Below are 19,039 nucleotides of genomic sequence, written 5' to 3' on the forward strand. Positions count from 1 at the left end.
TTTCTATATTGATTACATATAGATATAGTATCTTAGGTATATTGGGTTAAATATATTAAAATTAATTCCAGTTTTTTGTTTTACTTTTTTCTGTGGGTTCTAGAAATTCTTTTTTTTTTTTTTTAAGAATTATTTTACTTAATTTTATTTATTTATTTTAATTTGACCAGAGAGGGTCAGAGTGAGACTGAGAGAGGAAAAATGGGAAAGCAAGCTGCCAGGTCCAGAACTCAAACCACAGTTGGCCATGTGGGAGTCCAAGGCCCTTAACCACCATGCCATCTGCTAGCCCCCCAAAAATTCTTAATTTATATACATGGCTTATGTTATATTTCCATTGGATAGTGATGCTCTGGTGCTGCAGAGGAAGTTGCCTCTTGGATCACTTTTTTGTGTATGTGCATTTATTGTGTGAAGTGTTCATAACTACTGTAAAGACAGATACAGAATTGTTTCCAAGGGGTGAAATGGTCACCACTATCTTGGCAAAGGTTTCATGGAGACTGGGTTACCTAAGATTTGGGTGCAGAACCTTTTAAGCCTCAGTCAAACAGTCCAGGGAAAGCGACATGTCTTACATTACTGAAAAGAGACGTGTCTTCCATTACTGAAAGAGCTTAATTACAAGGGAGGAGGCACAGATTAGAGAAGGCTTCATAGCTCTCTTCAAATGATTGTTCCCTGAGCCTCTTATGAGGGTGGGGTGAGCCATTATGACAAAGACCTTCACCTGCCATTTACTCATGCAATTTCCTCATATACTGCCTTATCTCCTGGCCTTCAAGGTCCTCTCCCTCTTTCTTCTACCCTGCGCCCTCCCTGGAAATAGATCACAACAGCCACCACCAGCTCTGCTTCAGAGATCTGAGCAAGCCACTGGGTGTCACCCTCCTGTGGCCTCTCTTTCTTTGTCCACTGCTCAGTGACCTCGGCTTTGTGTCAGAGCTTCACGCCCCAACAATGGCAAAGGGTTGAATTGGGTTTCTCCACTCCCTGTCCTGCTGAGGAGTTTTATTTTATTTTATTATTATTATTTTTTAACATCAGGGCCTTCTTCTTACCCCCAGGCCCACAATCTAAAGCCACTACTAACAAAAAGGTTGTAAAGTTTAGGGCTCCCTGTAATATGTCCATTTTACTTTAGTCTCTCTGAGTGCTTTCTTGGAGTGAGTTTATAAGAATCCTGTAACTAAATTTTCTGTTGTTGTTGTTGTCTTCAATTTAATTAAAATCAGTTTTCAAATCATTGGGGAGCAACAAAGCATTCTATTTTACCAGGCTTATAACATCCCAGGCCTTGCTAATGGAGATTCACTATGCAAATCCAGTAACTCATTTTGGCCCTGTCTGCTCATTTCCACTCCTCATTTTTCCAAGTAGACTAATTGGGCAGTTTGAAGCTGGCCGTTGGAATTATCCCGCCAGCCTGGAGCCAATCACTCACTGACTAGTTTTATTCAAACAGGGTGTAAATGAAGACACAGCCTAAAATCAATAAGTATGAGATAAAGATCCCTACAATTTCCATTATTCATATAGATGATGAATTTGAGGCATTTTAAAGCGGCACATAGACAAAAATTAAAGTATGATATATTGGAAAGGACAGCCAGTCCTGCATTGACTCACGGAGCCACGCTGTCCCTCACTGTTCCCCTTATTAAATACAGCACTGCAAGTTTGGATTTTGTGTTCCCAAAGAAATGGATGCCCCCGTGATTGATGGATCCTGGGGAAGTTGGAGTCACTTTGGAACCTGCTCAAGAACATGTGGAGGGGGCATCAAAATAGCCGTCCGAGAGTGCAACAGACCAGAGTAAGTCCCAGAGCTTATCTTTCTTGTTCTTGGTATGGCAGGAATGAAAAATTCCCAGAAAGAATAGCTTCACTGGAGGCAAATGAAGAGTATATCCCAAGTTAGAGAGCAAGCAGACTTGAAAGCCAGCCCAAACTCATGGTACCCAAACTCTTTATTCCTAGGCCCCTCTGAATTATTATTTTAGTTTCAAGATCCTTTGTTCTTTAAACACATGGGTGTCAAACTATTGATGGTTTTGTGTTGGTTGATCTGTTTCCCAGTTTTGACAATCAGGCATAATCTTACTGCCTTCCAGCTTGAGTTAGCATGCTATTACAGTGAATGGATAGATTTTTTTCACAAGGAAACAAAGAAATGGGATATTTTCACCCAGATTGTCGATAAATGTACACTTTCTATAAATAGTTAGCTACTGAAATGCTGAAAAGGTCTTGGGACTTGCCGATGATGTGGTAGTTGAGGCGTTGGACTCACACATGGCTGACTGCAGTTCAAATCCTAGACCTGGTGCCATGCTTTCTCACTTCCCTTCTCTCTCTCTCTCTTTGGTCAAATTAAATAATAAATAAATAAATAAATAATTTTAAAAAATAATTCTTAAAAAAAAGGAAAAGGTCTCATAACTACCCACTGCGCCTTCACTGAGGCTGTATTAGCAGATACCAAGGGACCTGGAATCCCAAGCAGGGAATTAGTTTTTTGATCAGTCTAGTTGTTTTACAGGTGACACACCTGAGGTCTTCATCCCACAGCCTGACAGTTTGTAGATTGGGAGTCTCCGACCTTTCAAGACAATTCTTATTAGGTAGCCTTTGCAACCTCTACCAGCCTAATCTTGTTAGGCCTTATGTGTTAAAATATAGACAGTAGGTTTATTTCCCTAGCATTTACATGGCAGACCTGCATTTCTTAGAAAGAGGCTTGTTTATAAGTAGATAATAGATCATTATGTTAACTGAGAAATTATATTCAATTTTGCATGCATCTAAAATGTATAAGGCTTGAAAGAATAGAAAATAATACATAGGAAGTAAAAGTAAATAGTACTTTGTGTGACCCTCTGACAGACCTACATGAAGAAGACCAAGAAGTCTTCACAGAATAGAGAGAGTTTTCAGGTGTATAAATCAACAACCAATTTTAAGACCCCAGATGCTTTGCTACTGTATAAAATTGTTTCACCTGGCATTTATTCTTTATTTTAAAAATTTTTTTAAAATTTTTATTCCTTTATTTATGATAGAACATGTGCACATGCTCATGAGAGAGAGATGAGCACCCCGAAGAGTCTGGTTGTGTTATAGTGCCCTTCCTCTAGTCTTCCAGCATTCTAGTCTTGGGCATTTATATGTGATCCTGACACATTTTTCAGACTGAGGGGCCAGAGATTTGAACTGCCATCACTCTGTGAGATTTGGCTCCTTTTAAGCAGTATATTACTACTTTACCAGGGAGCCAACCCACCTAGTATCTATTTTTAGCAGCTTAGATTAGGGATAGCAAACTCTGTCTGGGAGAAGCAATCAGGTAAAGTGTAGGAATGAAGTAGGTTAGTGCAATAGGATAGTTGTATCATAGAATCATAGACACCAAGTGCAGAACAGTACTCAAGACTACCTGATTGTTCCCAGGTAGGAAATGAGGTTAATGTTGATAGAACTTCCATATTTTAAAATTTAAACCATTTAAATTGTGTGAACCCAAAAGAACATAGCTGTTGGACAATGATTTGCAAATCCTGGTCTAAATACTCTGTAGTACAAGTCACAGATGACAGTTAATGTATTGTAACTCATTTTTGTTCATAGTCCAATATTTATTTCATGTCTACATAACATTAGTTTCTAATGACAACAACAAAAACTGCATAAGACTTAGACTCTTATCCATAAAACTAACACAGTAGCTATAGATTAAAATCAAGGATTTCTACAAGGGGACTTCAACAAGTTTGCAGAAAAAATGGAATTAAAATATGAGTTTATTGGGGCCAGCTGGTGACATGGTTGTTATGGCACTGGATTTCTACATGACTAATTGTGGTTCCAATCTTGGATCTAGTGGCGTGAAAAATCATGCTGGGCATGTGTGCTTGCAAAACCAAAATCTTAAGAGGAGAATGAGAAGGGATTGTGGCATAGCCATCCCCCTGGAGGGCTGATTTCGTACTTTCCCTTTCTCTCTCTAATCAGAGAGAGAAAGAGTTTACATGCCCTCTGGCCAAAAGAAAAAAAAAAGGTAAAAAGTTTATTTGGGTGTAAAAAATTTTTGAAATCCCTACGTAGTGCTTTTCATAATACACATTTTCTACAAACTTTTTGAAGACCCTGGTAAATGATACAAAATAATTCTGCCATCATTATTCTTACCTCCTGCTTACTTGCATTACAAATAGTCATGGAAAATAATTTGATGTGTGTAAATTCATATTTTTATAAACATGGATGTAATACTTATTATATAAAATAAGTATCATATAATACAAAATAAGGCTCATACTGGTTTTAAACTCAGCTATATAACCTAGCTACCTAGCTACTTGAATTGTTGAAGCCTGAAAACAAAACTTTGTAACCTAGCAATAAATATAATGAACTTTTCTTAAAAACTAATTGCTGGCTATATTAAGCAAAATTATTTTAAAGTAAGTGTTGTCATGAGGATATGGATATTGCAAACAGTAGATACTTGATAAGTACATTTTAAATTTCATTTCAAGAATAATTCACTCATAAGAAGTGTTTCGCTTTTTTTTTTTTTTTAAGTCTTAGAGCAATTCTAGAAGTGATGTGCAAAGTGAAGAGAGATAAATCACTCCATAATTGGAATGAGCTGGACAAAGAAAATCACCCAGTGTAAAGATCTCAGCAAAAAAAGGATCTTGAGCTTCAAAGTGAAACAAAGATCCTCACATTCAGAAGTTAAGAACTGATCATTAAATACCTCAATTAGAGGTCCTTGTCTTCACTGTTTGCTATGGGAGGTTTTAAAAAAATACAATCTGCCTCCTTGAGTCTCTGAACTGACATCATTTCATTAAAACTCCTCCAAGTTATTTGTACTTTAGGATGTCCCTGTTAATTGAGGAAGGAGATTGCCTCTGAATACTGAGGTTACAATGGCTCCTAGGGAGTCAATTTGAAAAGAGAAAGGGACATAGAAAAGGGAACATCAGATCCAAATCTCAGTTTAAAAGCCTGTTCAGAGAAATTCACAGAGCAGATGGTTTATTATGTAGTACTGGGAAGTGGTCGCTGCCCTACTTTCCTAGGAGTTTAAGGGTTACAGTACACTACTCCCTTCACTGGGATGATGCCTGTTCTCAATATGATGAGCCCTTAGAATATGAAGTAGCTCCATTTTTAGAATCTAAGGTATGACTCTTGTAAGGACACGACTGTTTTGTCTTTCATGGTATTCACATGATTCAAGAATGTACTTATTTAGTATCTAAACATTTGTATGCTATATTTTTAGAACTTTATTTTTTATCTCACTGTAAACATAAAGGCAAAAATGAGCAGTAGCCTTGCCATGGATTATGTTGGTACATGGTACATGGGATTACATTGCTCTTGGTGAGCAAGTTGTGGAAATCATATGCTTTCTAAATTCTGTCAGCAATTTCCTTGGGTCTCACCTGGATATGGTGATATAGGTAGGGCCCTAATATTTTTCTTTAAATATTTTTTTTCATAGAATTATTTGTCTGATTTTATTTATTATTATTATTGTTTAAACTTGCTATGTGGCTCATGACATCACCAAAGAGAGAAAGGGACAGAGAGAAGGAAAGTAAGAAAGCAAACCACCAGGTCAGGGACTCAAACCTCCATAAACCATGTGGAAGTCTGGCGCCTTAACCACTATGCCACCTGGCATCCCCATAAATACTGTTTGTTTTTTTCTAAATCTCAATTTGATCCATGTCCTATTCTGGTTTGCAAGGATATCCCAGCTTATGTCTTTTACTCTGGAGAATTTAACAATAGCTTGAATTTTCACTCTCAAAATGCCCTAGATTGAGCCAACAGGTGGGGTGGAGGTCAAGGTGCCATATCCCACATGGCTGGCTACACGGTTCAAATCCCAAACCCATCTGCTTGCATATCGCACCACCAGCATGTATGCACATGCCCCAAATCCCAAAAGCCTGGAGGAGAAGGGATTGCAGCATGGCCATCCATCTAGAGGGTAATTTCTCTCTTTGTCTTTGTCTTTCTGTGGTGAGCTCATGCATCCTATATAAAACAAAAACAAAAATGTCCTGGATTGGACAATTATGCTAATTATATGATCACTTGTCCTGTAAGAAACATTTGACAGAATAAAATTTAAGACTGGGACCATCAAAAACATAACTGAGAGCACAAAAACAAGACCAAGTATTGGAACTCAAAGAGCATCAGGTCATTGAGCCCCCCATACCTATCATTTTATGCTCCAGTTCGGCTCTGAGTTTGCAATGGCCAGAACAAAATGACATAGAATTGTTACAGTCCATCAAAATTTTAAAAAATACACCAGTCCTTTAAGAGAGGGGCAGAGCACTTTCTTTTTCTATTCTCTTTTGCTTTTAAATAAGGAGATAGGTTAAATTAAAAATTAATAAATTCATGGATTTGAGAAGAAGTTATAAACTAGATATTTTCCACTTAGCTTCTCAATATAACAACTGGTCTTGAAATCTTACCTAAAAAAAAAAAAAAAAAAAAAAAAATCAAAAACAAACCTATAGGCATATGTCTGTTTCATCCATAAATAAATAAATTAACAAAGTTCTCATTTGGATGTAAAGAATTAAAGCCATTTCTTTTTCTTTTTTTTTTTAAGCATTGTATTTAGATGAACTTCTTCTAAATGTTGAGAATTGGTTTCTATGGAAGAGCCATCAATTAATTAGTAAATGAAGGTATTCAGTCCCAAAGACTGCCTCATTTAGAAGGACCATTAAAGATGGGACCATTAAAGATGGACTAGTACAGTTCTCTGGCCCATTCTGTCTAATCCTTGAATAGCTTTTTGGCATGATCTACAATTTGATATCAGACTTATTCTTAAAAACCTCCAAGTTGGGCCAGCCCCATGGTCTAGTAGTTAAGGGTTCCAGATCCCACATAGCCAACCACAGTTTGAATTCTGTCCCTGGTGGCTTAGAGAACACACCAGGTGGTGGTCAGCAGGTATTGTGATGGTTAAGGCACTGGACTCCCACTTGAGCAAATGCAGTTTGCGTCCCAGACCTGGCAACTTAAAAATGATGTGGATGTGTGTGTGTATGTGTACATGCCCAAATCCCAAGAGGAAAATGAGGAGAAGGGATTGTGCCGAGTCCATCCCGCGTGGGGGATGATTTCTCACTTTCCCTCTGTCTCTCTTGGTCTCTCTCCAGCAAGCACATGCACCCTGTGACAGAAACTTAAAAACAGACAAATAAATAAAAAACACACCAGGTATATATGTGTACATGCCCCAAATCCTGATGGGATGGAGAATTAAAGGAGAAAGGATTGCAGCATGACCAAATCCCATTAGGGGGTGCTTTCTCTTCCTCTCTCTCTCTCTGTTTGTCTCTGGCAAATGCCTATACTCTCTGTCAAGACAAACAAATGAACAAAAAAAAAAAAAACCCTCGAAACACAGGAACCGTGCTGTCTTCTGTGGCTGTGTACTGCGTCATTGGAAGTTTATTGTGCTCACCTTAAATCTACCTGCCCTAATTCACTGTAAATCAACGTGGAAGTTGAGATTTTTGTTCAAACTCATTGCAGACCAAAAATCTATCTTGGAGGTAGAATAATCTTAGATTTGACCATGTACCATTCCAGATTTCTTTTGTACATATTGACCATCCTGATTATATAATGTAGGCCTGAAAGAAAAATTCAACTTGCCTATGCTGAATGGTATTTAATCTAGCAATTTCCTTTCATCCTTTTATTCCCTATTTGCAATGCCATCTTTTTAAAGGATCTTAATAGTTGGAAAATGTGGTTCACATTATTTTTGAAAACTACATTTCCTATATTTTAAAAATATTTTCCTACATGGGAGAAAATGCTATGAAAGTATTCAATGATAAAATGAAGTTTTTCCATGCTGAAAGGTGAGTTCCATTGACTAAAGTTTTCCCTCTTAACACAGTACATGCAAATCAAGCTGAAATCGCATCGCCTAGAAGACACACAATATAGTTCAAGAGGTCAAATTTACATTTCTTAAAGTCATGTCAATAATTAATTAAGAAAGAACGTATAATCTGCCTTTACATAAAAAAAAAAAAAAAGTCACAGACTGAGTTTTGATATAAAAAGAGGACTGACACAAGAGGGGGTGCTTGGAAAAGAGACCAGATCAGAAGCTTTGTGTCATGGAGCACCAAATTGGCCTCACAGCCAGCTCTTCTCGCTTAATTGGCTGAATAACATTTCTGAACCCATTTCCCTTGTCTGTAAAACGAAGATGTTACTTCCTTCTCACAGGATGGCTGTACAGTTAGTGATAGCAATTAGAAAATGGCACAGTGGGGACCAGCAGTTAGCGTAATGGCTATGTCACTGGACTCCCATGTAGTCGACCAGGGTTCGAGTCCCGGACCCGGTGGCTTAAACTCATGCCGGGCACGTGTGTGTGCATGCCCAAGATCCTGAGAGGAGAATGAAGGAGGAGGGATTGCGTCATGGCCATACCCCCTGGGAGGTGATTTCCTGCTTTCTGTCTCTCTGTCTGGCGAGCGCACGCACCCTGTAGCAAAAACCTCTTCAAAAAAAGAAAAAAGAAAATTGCACAGTGACATGAGAATGAGTTGAGATCAGCAAGCTTTGTTCATAAGGGGCCATACAGTAAATATTTCAGGCTGTGGGTTAAATGGTCTCTGTTATCACTGCTGAGCTTTGCTAATAGAGGGAGAAACATAACTAGACAATATTGGTGTGGCTAAGTGCCAATAAAGCTTTATTTGTGGAAACTGAAATTCAAATTTAATAGTTTGTATTCATGAAAATTCTTTTTTTTCCCCAGTTATTTTAAAATGTAAAAATCATTCTTACCTCACAAGCCATGCAGAAAGAGACAATGGGCTATTTGGCCCATGGGCTCTACTTTGTCAAACATTGTATTAGCTAAACATTTATTGAGCACTTACTATGTGCCTGGCCTTGTTCAATGCTTTGACTAGGCTAGTTAACCATACTGCGGCCCTATGGAGGAGATATTAGTATCTTCTCCTTCTTATAGATGAGGAAATTAAGGCTTGGAGAAATTCAGTCACTTGCCAAAAAATTCCACTGTTATCAAGAAGCCAGGGCTAGGATTCAAATTTTGTGTTTCCAGAGTTCATATTCATAACCCTCAGAAGTATTGCCTCTCACATATAGTATTTTTTATGTTGTTTGTTTTAAAAAGCTTTTATAAAAATATATCACAAAATGCTATTTGCTGTTTTATAGTAGTCAAAGCAAGCAAAGATAAAAACTACTATCTGAAGGAAAGTCACCTAACTCTCTCCCATCCACAAAACAGCTGCATTTGATAAATATCTAGAATCAGCTGAGACTTGTTATATAACAAAACAAAAAAAAATCAACTGAAAAAATGTTATTTTCAAAGGAGTGTGTGTTATTTTCTGTCTACAGATGAATGATCGATCTACCATAGCCAGTTGAGACTTTTTTTTTGGAGAGGTTTTTGCTACAGGGTGCACGCACTTGCCAGAGAGACTGAGAGACAGACAGCAAGAAATCATGCCCTGGGGGTATGGCCACGCCGGAATCCCTTCTCCATTCTCTCGGGATCTTGGGCACACACGCACATGTGCGCGGTGTGAGTTTAAGCCACCGGGTCCAGGACTTGAACCGTGGTCAACTATATGGAAGTTCAGCGACATAACCATTATGTTTTTTTTTTTTTTGAGAGGTTTTTCGCTGTAGGGCGCATGCGCTCGCCAGACAGACAGGGACATAGAGACAGAAAGCGAGAAATCACCCCCCAGTAGGGATGGTCACACCGCAATCCCTTCTCCTCCATTCTCCTCTCAGGATCTTGGGCACGCATGCACACGCGCCCGGCGTGAGTTTTAAGCCACCGGGTCTGGGATGCAAACCGCGGACGACTACATGGGAGTCCAGCGACATAGCCATTATGCTAACTGCTAGTTCCCGACATAGCCATTATGTTAATTGCTGGTCCCGTCAGTTGAGACTTTTAAAAAGATCTCATAAAAATAACTTTAACCTGAGGAAATAGTGAAGGAGATTTTCCTTTAGCACATTTAGAACAGATTTCACCTGAGCAGATATATGGGCCTAATCTACTATTCATGTGTAATCGTTAATATTTTATGCATGAGATTGAAATACCTTGGTACTGAGTAAAAGGCTTGGTATCCAGGAAATCAAGGCTGCATTTTTAAGTGGCACCACAAAGAAAAAGACAAGACTGGACCCTAGTATCTGGATATTGTAGCAAAGAGAGCAGAGAGCAAGATGCTAGGAAACTTGGATTTCATGCCTGATTCTCATTCTTTGTTAGTTTTGCAACCTTGGGCAAAGTACTCTACTTCTCTGAACTTCTTGTCACTTGGTATAAAAATATGTCGTCTTCCCTACCCTTGAGCAAAATATGAGAGAGCTTCAGCAAGTCTAGTGTACAATGCAGATATGAAGCATAGAGCCTTAATTGTGTTTAATGAAAAAACAACCAGATGTATATGATGATGCTGTTATGTATCATTTGGTAACTCTAGAGGCAGTCTTGTTCATGATACCTAATGGCAAATAATTATCAGACTTCTTGCTAAACTCCTCAGAGTCACAACAAGCCTTTCAATGTGCAATATCATCTCTGTCTTACGTGTCGAGCTCAGAGTTTATACAAAGTTAGCCAGCCTGTGATTTCAAGGTTCATGCCCTTATCTTACTCTGCAATCCTTTGATGTAAAGAACACATTGTCAACAGGATGAGGACATGCTTCCCTAAGTATATCTTCCTGAAAGGGCATTGAGTCTGCCCTGATGCTCGGAGTTGGTACTCAAACCAGTTGCCAAGTAGGATCAGATTAGACTCGTGAGTGGGGACACATAACGTCCCAGTGACTAATAGTTTCTGGCATTCTACTCTCTGCATTAATTTTATAATAGAGTAAGGGAAGATTGAAATCAGAAAGGCCAAGGACTTATTCTGAGTTCACACAGTGGAGATTGGGTAAGAGTGGAACTCATATCCAACTCCAGAATTCTTACTGCTTCTCATTCTATAGGGGCATGGATATATTTATTAGTCCTCAAATCCTGTATGGAAAAAAAAAATACTATAGTCAGAATTACTCTGAAAAATTTATCCTGAAGGAAAAAGGTGACAATTTTTTTCTCAGTTCCTGGATATCCTGAAGCGGATATCTCAAGGTAGTCCAGCTCTGGGTAGGTGACCCCCAATTTCATAGAATTCTGTGGTCTACCTGTTACCATGATGAATTGAGATGCTGCCAACTGCTGGAAGATGTGTTGCATAATTTATTCACTGATCACATCTGGAAAATACATGTCTAAGGTTGCATGCTGAGATTAAATTTGCACTGTGATACTTTGCAAGACATATTTTCTACTTTTGTCCCATGAATTTAATGAAACCAGTATGTTCTCTCCTGCTTCTGCTCTTAAGTTAGTCAAAATATGGACACATTCCTTCTACTCCATTTTATTTGTAAAATGAAACAGAGAGAGAGAAAGAAAGAAGAGAATGGACAGAGGTGGAAGGGCACAAGTTTACTGTGGTGTCTCATGAATATATCCAGGTACAAAAAGGAAACTAGGGAGGTAAAAAAAAATACTCCAGATACTCCTTGGCACCTTTCACCTAGTACATTTTTTAAATGGAAAGACTGAGAATGTTCTGGAGAAAGAGGACAAAAACATGGCCTAAGAGATCCCAGTGGATTGTATTTCATACTTTAAGTTACTCTAAAGTTTTATCCTCACAGCAGCCTTTTGAGATAGCTCCCTCCATTTTTTTAGATATAGGGACTGAGGCTTGCAGAGGTTGAGTGAGTTTGCCAGGGCTATACACCTAATGGAACTGAAGGCAGACTTGAAACCCAGAAGTCAGAGCTCTTGCTCTTTCCTCTGCCATGTCAAGTTTGCATCCCTATGAGATAGGAAGTCACAAATGAGAGAGAAATACATTATAATATAGTATGTGTGTGTTCTTTACACTTTCTAGGCCAAAAAATGGTGGAAAATACTGTACAGGGCGAAGAATAAAATTTAAGTCCTGCAACACAGAACCGTGTCTGAAGCAGAAGCGAGACTTCCGTGATGAACAGTGTGCACACTTTGATGGGAAGCATTTTAACATCAATGGCCTGCTTCCTAGTGTGCGCTGGGTCCCTAAGTACAGTGGAAGTAAGTGCATTAGTCAGATGCTGCTGCTGCCAGGCTGGCACAGGGGCCAGGCCCAGAAGTCACATTGTGTCTTGTTTTTCCTCTCTAGTTTTATTGAAGGACCGGTGCAAATTGTTCTGCAGAGTGGCAGGGAGCACGGCCTACTACCAGCTCCGAGACAGAGTTGTAGATGGAACTCCTTGTGGCCAGGACACTTATGATCTCTGCGTCCAAGGCCTTTGTCGGGTAAGTCCCAGATGGCGTTTGTTTCACTGTGTTGTCACACTGCCAAGCTGTGGTTTGTGGCTTCCTCGATAGAGTAGCAACTGCTTTTATCTGTGCACTGTCTCCCAGACAGTGGTTCTCAAACTGTGATCCCTGGACCAGCCTCAGCCTCATTGTTACCTGATTCAGATGTATGCTGTGCCAACGTTTGAGAACCACTAATCACTGCCCTAGACTTTTCTTGATGTTTTTCAGCCTCTGCAGGGATCTGTGCAAAATCTGCCTTTGAAGATTTTTATAACAGTTTACACACACACACACACACACACACACACACACACACATAACCTCAGTCTTAAGATTAAACCCAATGCTTCCTGACAGCAAGTTTCCTACATCGAATAGCCACGCTCCAGAATGATGTCTGGAAGAGTTAACCTCATTCAGTTTTCTCTTTGCAATTTTAACCACAATCTCTTTGACCTGAGATGTGCCTGTTAATTATTCTTGGAAGGAAGATTGAGAGATTTTTGGCAGATAGGGGAGCAACAGAGCAGTGGTTTCTCAAGGACTTGATGCCATTTCACTGTTATTACCAGTCAGATGTCATTCTTAACCAAGCCAGGCTCTGAGATCACCTGTTTCTTCCTCACATGTGGTCCACAGGCAAATTGGTATTCAGTAACATTGGATTCCAAGAATTCCTGAGAGTTTTACCAACTGGGCCCAGCAGATGGCGTAATGGTTACGTTGCTGGACTCAAACATAGTTGACCAAGATTCGAGTCCCAAACCTGGTGACTTAAAAACTCATGCTGGCACGTGTGCATATGTGTGCCCAAAATTCCAAGAGAATGTAGAAGAGGGGATTGTGGCATGGCCATTCCCCCCTGGTGGGTGTCTTCTCACTTTCTGTTTCTCTGTCTCCCTGGTGAGCACAAGCATCCTAAAAGAAGAAAAAAAAAAATAGGGTTTAACCCACTTCCTGGCTCATAGCTACAGTGTGGATTTCCTCATCCACACTGTGTAGCAGTACATTGAGTTTTTTTTCAAAGATTAGTTCATGCAAAGGAACAAAATGGACAGGAATGTGGAGGCTTTTCTCCTAGTCTCCTGGTTATTGCCAGTATACTTCTCAGAGCTCGGTTTGTACTACCGCCTTCTGCCTTATATTAATACATGAGGAGCCAGGTACAGTGCTGTGCACCTATAATCCCATCTCTTTGGGAGACTAAGGCAGGGGAGCATGAGTTGAAGATCAGCTTGACTAACATAGTGAGACTCTTTGTGGATTGAAAAAAAAATGTGAGGAAATTCAAGAAGCAAATTGATAGAGAGCCTGTGGCCTCTAACTGGTGCCTGCAGACATGCTTGGCATTGCTCTGCATTCATAGCCAATCTTTAAACATAAGGAATTTCACATAAAATAGCAATTTCCAGCTTCTCTTGAAAAATTTAAAAATGTCAGCACTGAGCTCCTATTTCTCCATTGCAACTTGGAATGGTCAGAGGCTATTCCCTGAAGATGGATATGAGTATTTAATTAGATATGGCTCTCACTGCTCCACCCTCTCCCCTTCCTTTTTTTTTTTTTTTTTGGTGAGCATTCTCTACTGTACTTGCTTGTAGACTAGAGTTCTCAAACATTAATCTGTAGGGCTGGCCTTGTAGTCTAGTGGTTAAGGAAGCTAGATCCCACATTGCCAACTGCAGTTCAAATCTCAGCCCTGAGGGTTTGAAAAACATGCTGGGCTTGTGTGTATGCATGGCCCTGAATACCAAGTGTGTGGAGTGATGGAGGATTAGGGTTTGTGGCATGACCATGCTGATTTTCTCCCTCTCTGTCTCTCTCTACTGAGTTCTGCACCCTCTGGCAATTTAAAACAAAAAACATAAACAACAAAAAAATGTATTTTAATCTGTAGATGAAGCACCTGGGGAAGTTTGTTAAATGCCAGGTCTGATTTAGCACAGTGGGGTGGGTCTTGAGTTTCTGCATTCCTCAAAGATCAAGGATGCCCATGCCTGCTGGCCCAAGGACCACATTGCAAATAGCAAGTTGTAGACAATATGAGTTCACAAACCTTGCAAGTTTAAAGAGATCTCACTTTCTTGTCATTTTGAATGCACATCAAAGAAGCACATTTCTTTCCATTTTAAAATCTCATTAATACTTACCATTTATTTCAAATGTTTTCTTTTTAAAAGCAAGCTGGATGTGATCACATTTTAAATTCAAAAGCCCGGAGAGATAAATGTGGGGTTTGTGGTGGTGACAATTCTTCATGCAAAACAGTGGCAGGAACATTAAATACAGTACATTATGGTAAGAATCTGCTCCTAAGAACTATGAAAAGGAAGTGTTTAAAAGTTATTAACCACATGTAATATGTGAAAGTATTAATATCAAGCATAAAATTAGTCTTGTTACAGTATATTATCTATCTGAATACAAGTTACCTAATACAGTTATATTTCTTTGTTGCCTATCTTTTATTCCATATTTAAAATAATGAACCATTCTTTAAAATAATAAATTTCTGCTGAATTTCTTTCAGGTTACAATACTGTGGTCCGAATTCCAGCAGGTGCTACCAATATTGATGTGCGACAGCACAGTTTCTCAGGGAAGTCAGAAGATGATAACTACTTAGGTGAGATGGGGTGCCCCTGCCATTGCCAAAATTCTGGTTCTGGGGAGCAGAGACCTCACCCTCCCCATGCCATTGTAAATAGAGGGTTTTCAGATGTCATGGATTTTCATAAGAGAAATTGATCTTGAATTTTACTATTTTATTTCTCCTTCATACATAAATCATCAGCGTATTGATATATATATAGTTTCACTATTCAATGTCAGTGGGTGTACTCTGCCTTAAGGGAAATTTTGAAAGTATTTACTCTAAATTTAACATAAAATTATTGTTCTCTATTAGTCTTTTAAAAGACCTGTCCTATGTGTGGGACCAGCAGGTGGTATAATGGCTATGTTGCTGGACTCCCATGTAGTCAACCATGATTCAAGTCCTAGACCCGGTGGCTTAAATTTACTCCAGGTGCGTGTGCATGCATGCCTAAGATCCCGATAAGAGAATGGAGGAGAAGGGATTGTGGTGTGGCTATCCCCCCTGGGGGGTGATTTCTTGTTTTCTGTCTCTCCGTCTCTGTCTGGCAAGTGCACGTGCCCTATAGCAGAAACCTCTCCAAAACAAACAAACAAACAAAAAACCTGTCCTTTGGTTAACTGGCTTGAAAATGTTTTATTAAAAGTGCACTTAATTTAGTTTTTATCTTATCAGCTCTAACCAGTAGCAGGCAGCATGTGGACTTAGTCAATATTTTATTATGTGTGGTTATTCCAGAAAGTTCTATAGTGGTACATGGTTTTCTGAAATCATTACTAACATAGCTCACTTTTGATACTTTTACAGATTCTTCATCTTTCTTCCACTGACTTCAGACCTGTGGTTAATTTATAGCCTTTCCTTACATTTAAGCCACAATATACCAGTGGCTCTGTGTTGATTTTAAGCAGCTTCCTCAGCACAATCCAACTTTAATTGATGATTCTATGAACTGCCATATGTGATAAAGAAATTTTCCCAACTGCCCTTTAAAAGAACAACATAGAAAGTAGAGTAATAACCACAAGGGACTTAACTGGTCACCTTACATAACGAGATTTAGAACTATGACAGGCAGCATAGCTTACACTCAGATTCAGAAGAAATAATTGCAGTTCATTTTTTTTGGGGGGGGGCAGGTTTTTTTGCTATAGGGTGCATGTGCTTGCCAGACAGACAGAGAGAAACAGAGAGACAGAAAGCGAGAAATCACCCCCCAGGGGGGATGGCCAAGCTGCAATCCCTTCTCCTCCAGTCTCCTCTCGGGATCTTGGGCACGCATGCACACGTGCCCGGCAAGAGTTTTAAGCCACCGGGTCCAGGATGTGAACTGCGGTCGACTACGTGGGAGTCCAGCAACATAGCCATTATGCTAACTGCTGGTCCCCCTGCAATTCATTTTTAAAAGAAATAAACACACTTTCTCTCTTACAGTGTCCATGTAAGAGCTTTAGTTATCCATCTGAATGGAGCCTGTATAGACAAGCATTTGGACATAGGTGGATGTTAAATGTGTATTTGTAGACTCAAACTAGAACCTATTTCTATATTTTGGAATATCTGTGTGAAATGCTGCATAGACAGCTAATGATCATTTAGCAAAGTATGATGATCGAGTATAACATTTACATGTGATTTCATTATAGCATTTTCTGCTATATCTCACAATTCATTTAGTCACTCATATATTTAATATGTGCCAGGTACTGTTCTAGGCACAATGAACTAAGATTATTTTTTTAAATCCCTGTCTTCTTAAAGCTTACTTTTTAATTGGAAGAGGCAAACAATATGCATCAACTTAATAAGGAAATGCTATCCTGTTAGCAGATGATAAGTGTTATTAGAAATCAAGGCAGCACTGGGACCAGCAGTTAGCATAATGGTTATGTCACTGGACTCCCATGTACTCGACCACGTTCACGTCCCGGTAGTTTAAAACTCACGCTGGGCGTGTGTGTGTGCGTGCCCAAGATCCCAAGAGGAGAACGGAGGAGAAGGGATTGTGGTGAAGCCATCCTCCCCGCGGGGGTGATTTCTCGCTTTCTATCTCTCTGTCTCTCTCTGTCTGTCTGGCGAGCACACGCATCCTATAGCAAAAACCTCTCCAAAAAAAAAAAGGAAAGAAATCAAGGCATCATGAGGTAAATTGGCATGCCAAGGATGAGGTGTGGACAGTGGAGTTGAAACATTTGAGTCAGAGTAGAAGAGCATTGCAGACAGAGGGAATAGCCATTGTAAAGTCCTTGAAGTAGGAACATGTCTTTGCTGTTTGAAGAACAGAGGGAAGCCAGTGTGGCTCTTGCTAAATGAGTATAGAGGGAGAGACCTAGGTGAGGATAGATAGGTAGCAGCACTAGATCATACAGGACCATTTAACCATTGTTAAGAACTTTGAATTGTGCTCTGAGAGACATGTAGAACTATTGGAGGTCTTGAGCCAAAGAATGACATGGTATAATTGTATTTATGTTTTCAAAGGAGCACTCTGTAAGGTTGGGAAAGGTGGTTGGGAAAGGGTTTAGGGTAGAAGCAGTGACAGTGATTAAGAAGTTGTTATTGCAATAATCCAAGAAAGAGGTCTGGTGACTGAGGCCCTAGTTGAGTGGTGGAAGCAGAAGTATGTGATCAAATTCTGGGTATCTTTTGAAGTTAGAGCCATCATGGTTGGTTGATGGATTGAATATAATATGTAAGAGAAAGGAGAAGAGTTAGCAAAGGTGTAAACAAGTCAAGAGGAGTCAAAAACTCCAAGGTATTGGCCTGAGCAACAGAAGGATGGAGTGACTTTTAACTATTGAATTCTCAGGAAAGTCATGACACATTTTTGCATATAAAAACACATCAGAACTTTTCTGAGAACCCAATAGTTGAGAATTCTGGTTGCCTACTTATCCATGTGACTGGTAGTGTTTTAAGGTCAGGACTATATTTTTAGATTTTCAGCCTCTGATAGAAGCATGCACATGAGAGATAATAAGCAAATGATTGCTGAATTGTTGAATAAGCCTTTGCTTATGCTCTCTTTACTGAGTACTTATTATGTGCTTAATGGAGAATGGGATTACCTTGGAAATATAGATTCATCCCTTCTTTTAAAGGCCATAAAGTCTCCATTGGAATTAATTACTCAATGACTATATGGGCTTTTCACCACCCTAAATATCCAAATGAATGGTGACTTTGAAAGACAATTAACATTCCTGGGAACCATTTGAAATTATTTTGGGGGCAGTCCCACATTTCTCATCTCATCGGTTTGCAAAATGGGTCAAGTATTTTTGTCCTTGCACTTCCTTATAAGTTATCTTCCTCAAAGCTGAAGACCACGTTGAGTTGCTCCTTTTTTTTCCTCCTAGAAAGAGAGAGGTTTTCACTTCTATTCTTCTCTTTCTTGGAAAATAATCCCCCTTCAAATAGTGGCCTTCATTCAGTTCAATGTAATCATCCCATGTCAGGTGCTTGAATTCTGGGAGGGCCTCCTGATAACCTTTTATTCTTCACTGGAGGTTTTTAAATCTCCTTGGGAAGAATGAAAACAAAATTTAAAAAGATTTGTCGTCAGGGACAGGGAGTCAGAGCCAGTCATGGCTCTTTAATGGCATTGTATGGAAAAGTCACCTGGCATAAGAAAGTCACTCTGGAAGCAAATGAAAAGTGTGCAAGTATGGATTGCCAGTCATAGTTCATGAAGTGTGAAAGGCAAGCCCTCAGAGCCTTTGAACCTCACAGTAGTTCCTTAACAAGTTAGGAAGAATTTGATGTTGTCATCAAGTTTGGGAGTGCAAATGTTTACTTTTGGCTCAGGAAGGTGCAGTGAATGCACTGAGAAGGTTTTACAGCCCCCACTGGGTCTTCTTTGAGTCTTGTCACAGCTGTTCTATTACCAAGGAATCTTCATCCTTATCCTTATCCCTCGTGGTTTTGTTTGTTTGTTCGTTTATTTGTTTTCTTTAAAAAAAAAAAAAAAAAAAAAAGGGGTTCTAACAAACTTTT

At 39.3% G+C, this 19,039-nt stretch overlaps 1 protein-coding gene across 2 annotated transcripts in view; it reads left to right on the forward strand.

The window, feature by feature from the left end:
- Positions 1-19,039, forward strand: part of ADAMTS9 (ADAM metallopeptidase with thrombospondin type 1 motif 9) — a 190,574-nt gene that overhangs the window by 55,254 nt on the left and 116,281 nt on the right. For both annotated transcript variants that reach the window (XM_006158026.3, XM_006158025.3), the window contains 5 exons: positions 1,671-1,816; positions 12,035-12,216; positions 12,305-12,441; positions 14,628-14,745; positions 14,978-15,073. In XM_006158026.3, coding sequence (XP_006158088.1) covers positions 1,671-1,816; positions 12,035-12,216; positions 12,305-12,441; positions 14,628-14,745; positions 14,978-15,073 — 679 coding nt within the window. The remainder of the gene's footprint in view (positions 1-1,670; positions 1,817-12,034; positions 12,217-12,304; positions 12,442-14,627; positions 14,746-14,977; positions 15,074-19,039) is intronic.

The sequence above is a fragment of the Tupaia chinensis genome, unplaced genomic scaffold (genome assembly GCF_000334495.1).
Source record: "Tupaia chinensis unplaced genomic scaffold, TupChi_1.0 Scaffold000569_1, whole genome shotgun sequence".
Lineage (NCBI taxonomy): Eukaryota > Metazoa > Chordata > Mammalia > Scandentia > Tupaiidae > Tupaia > Tupaia belangeri.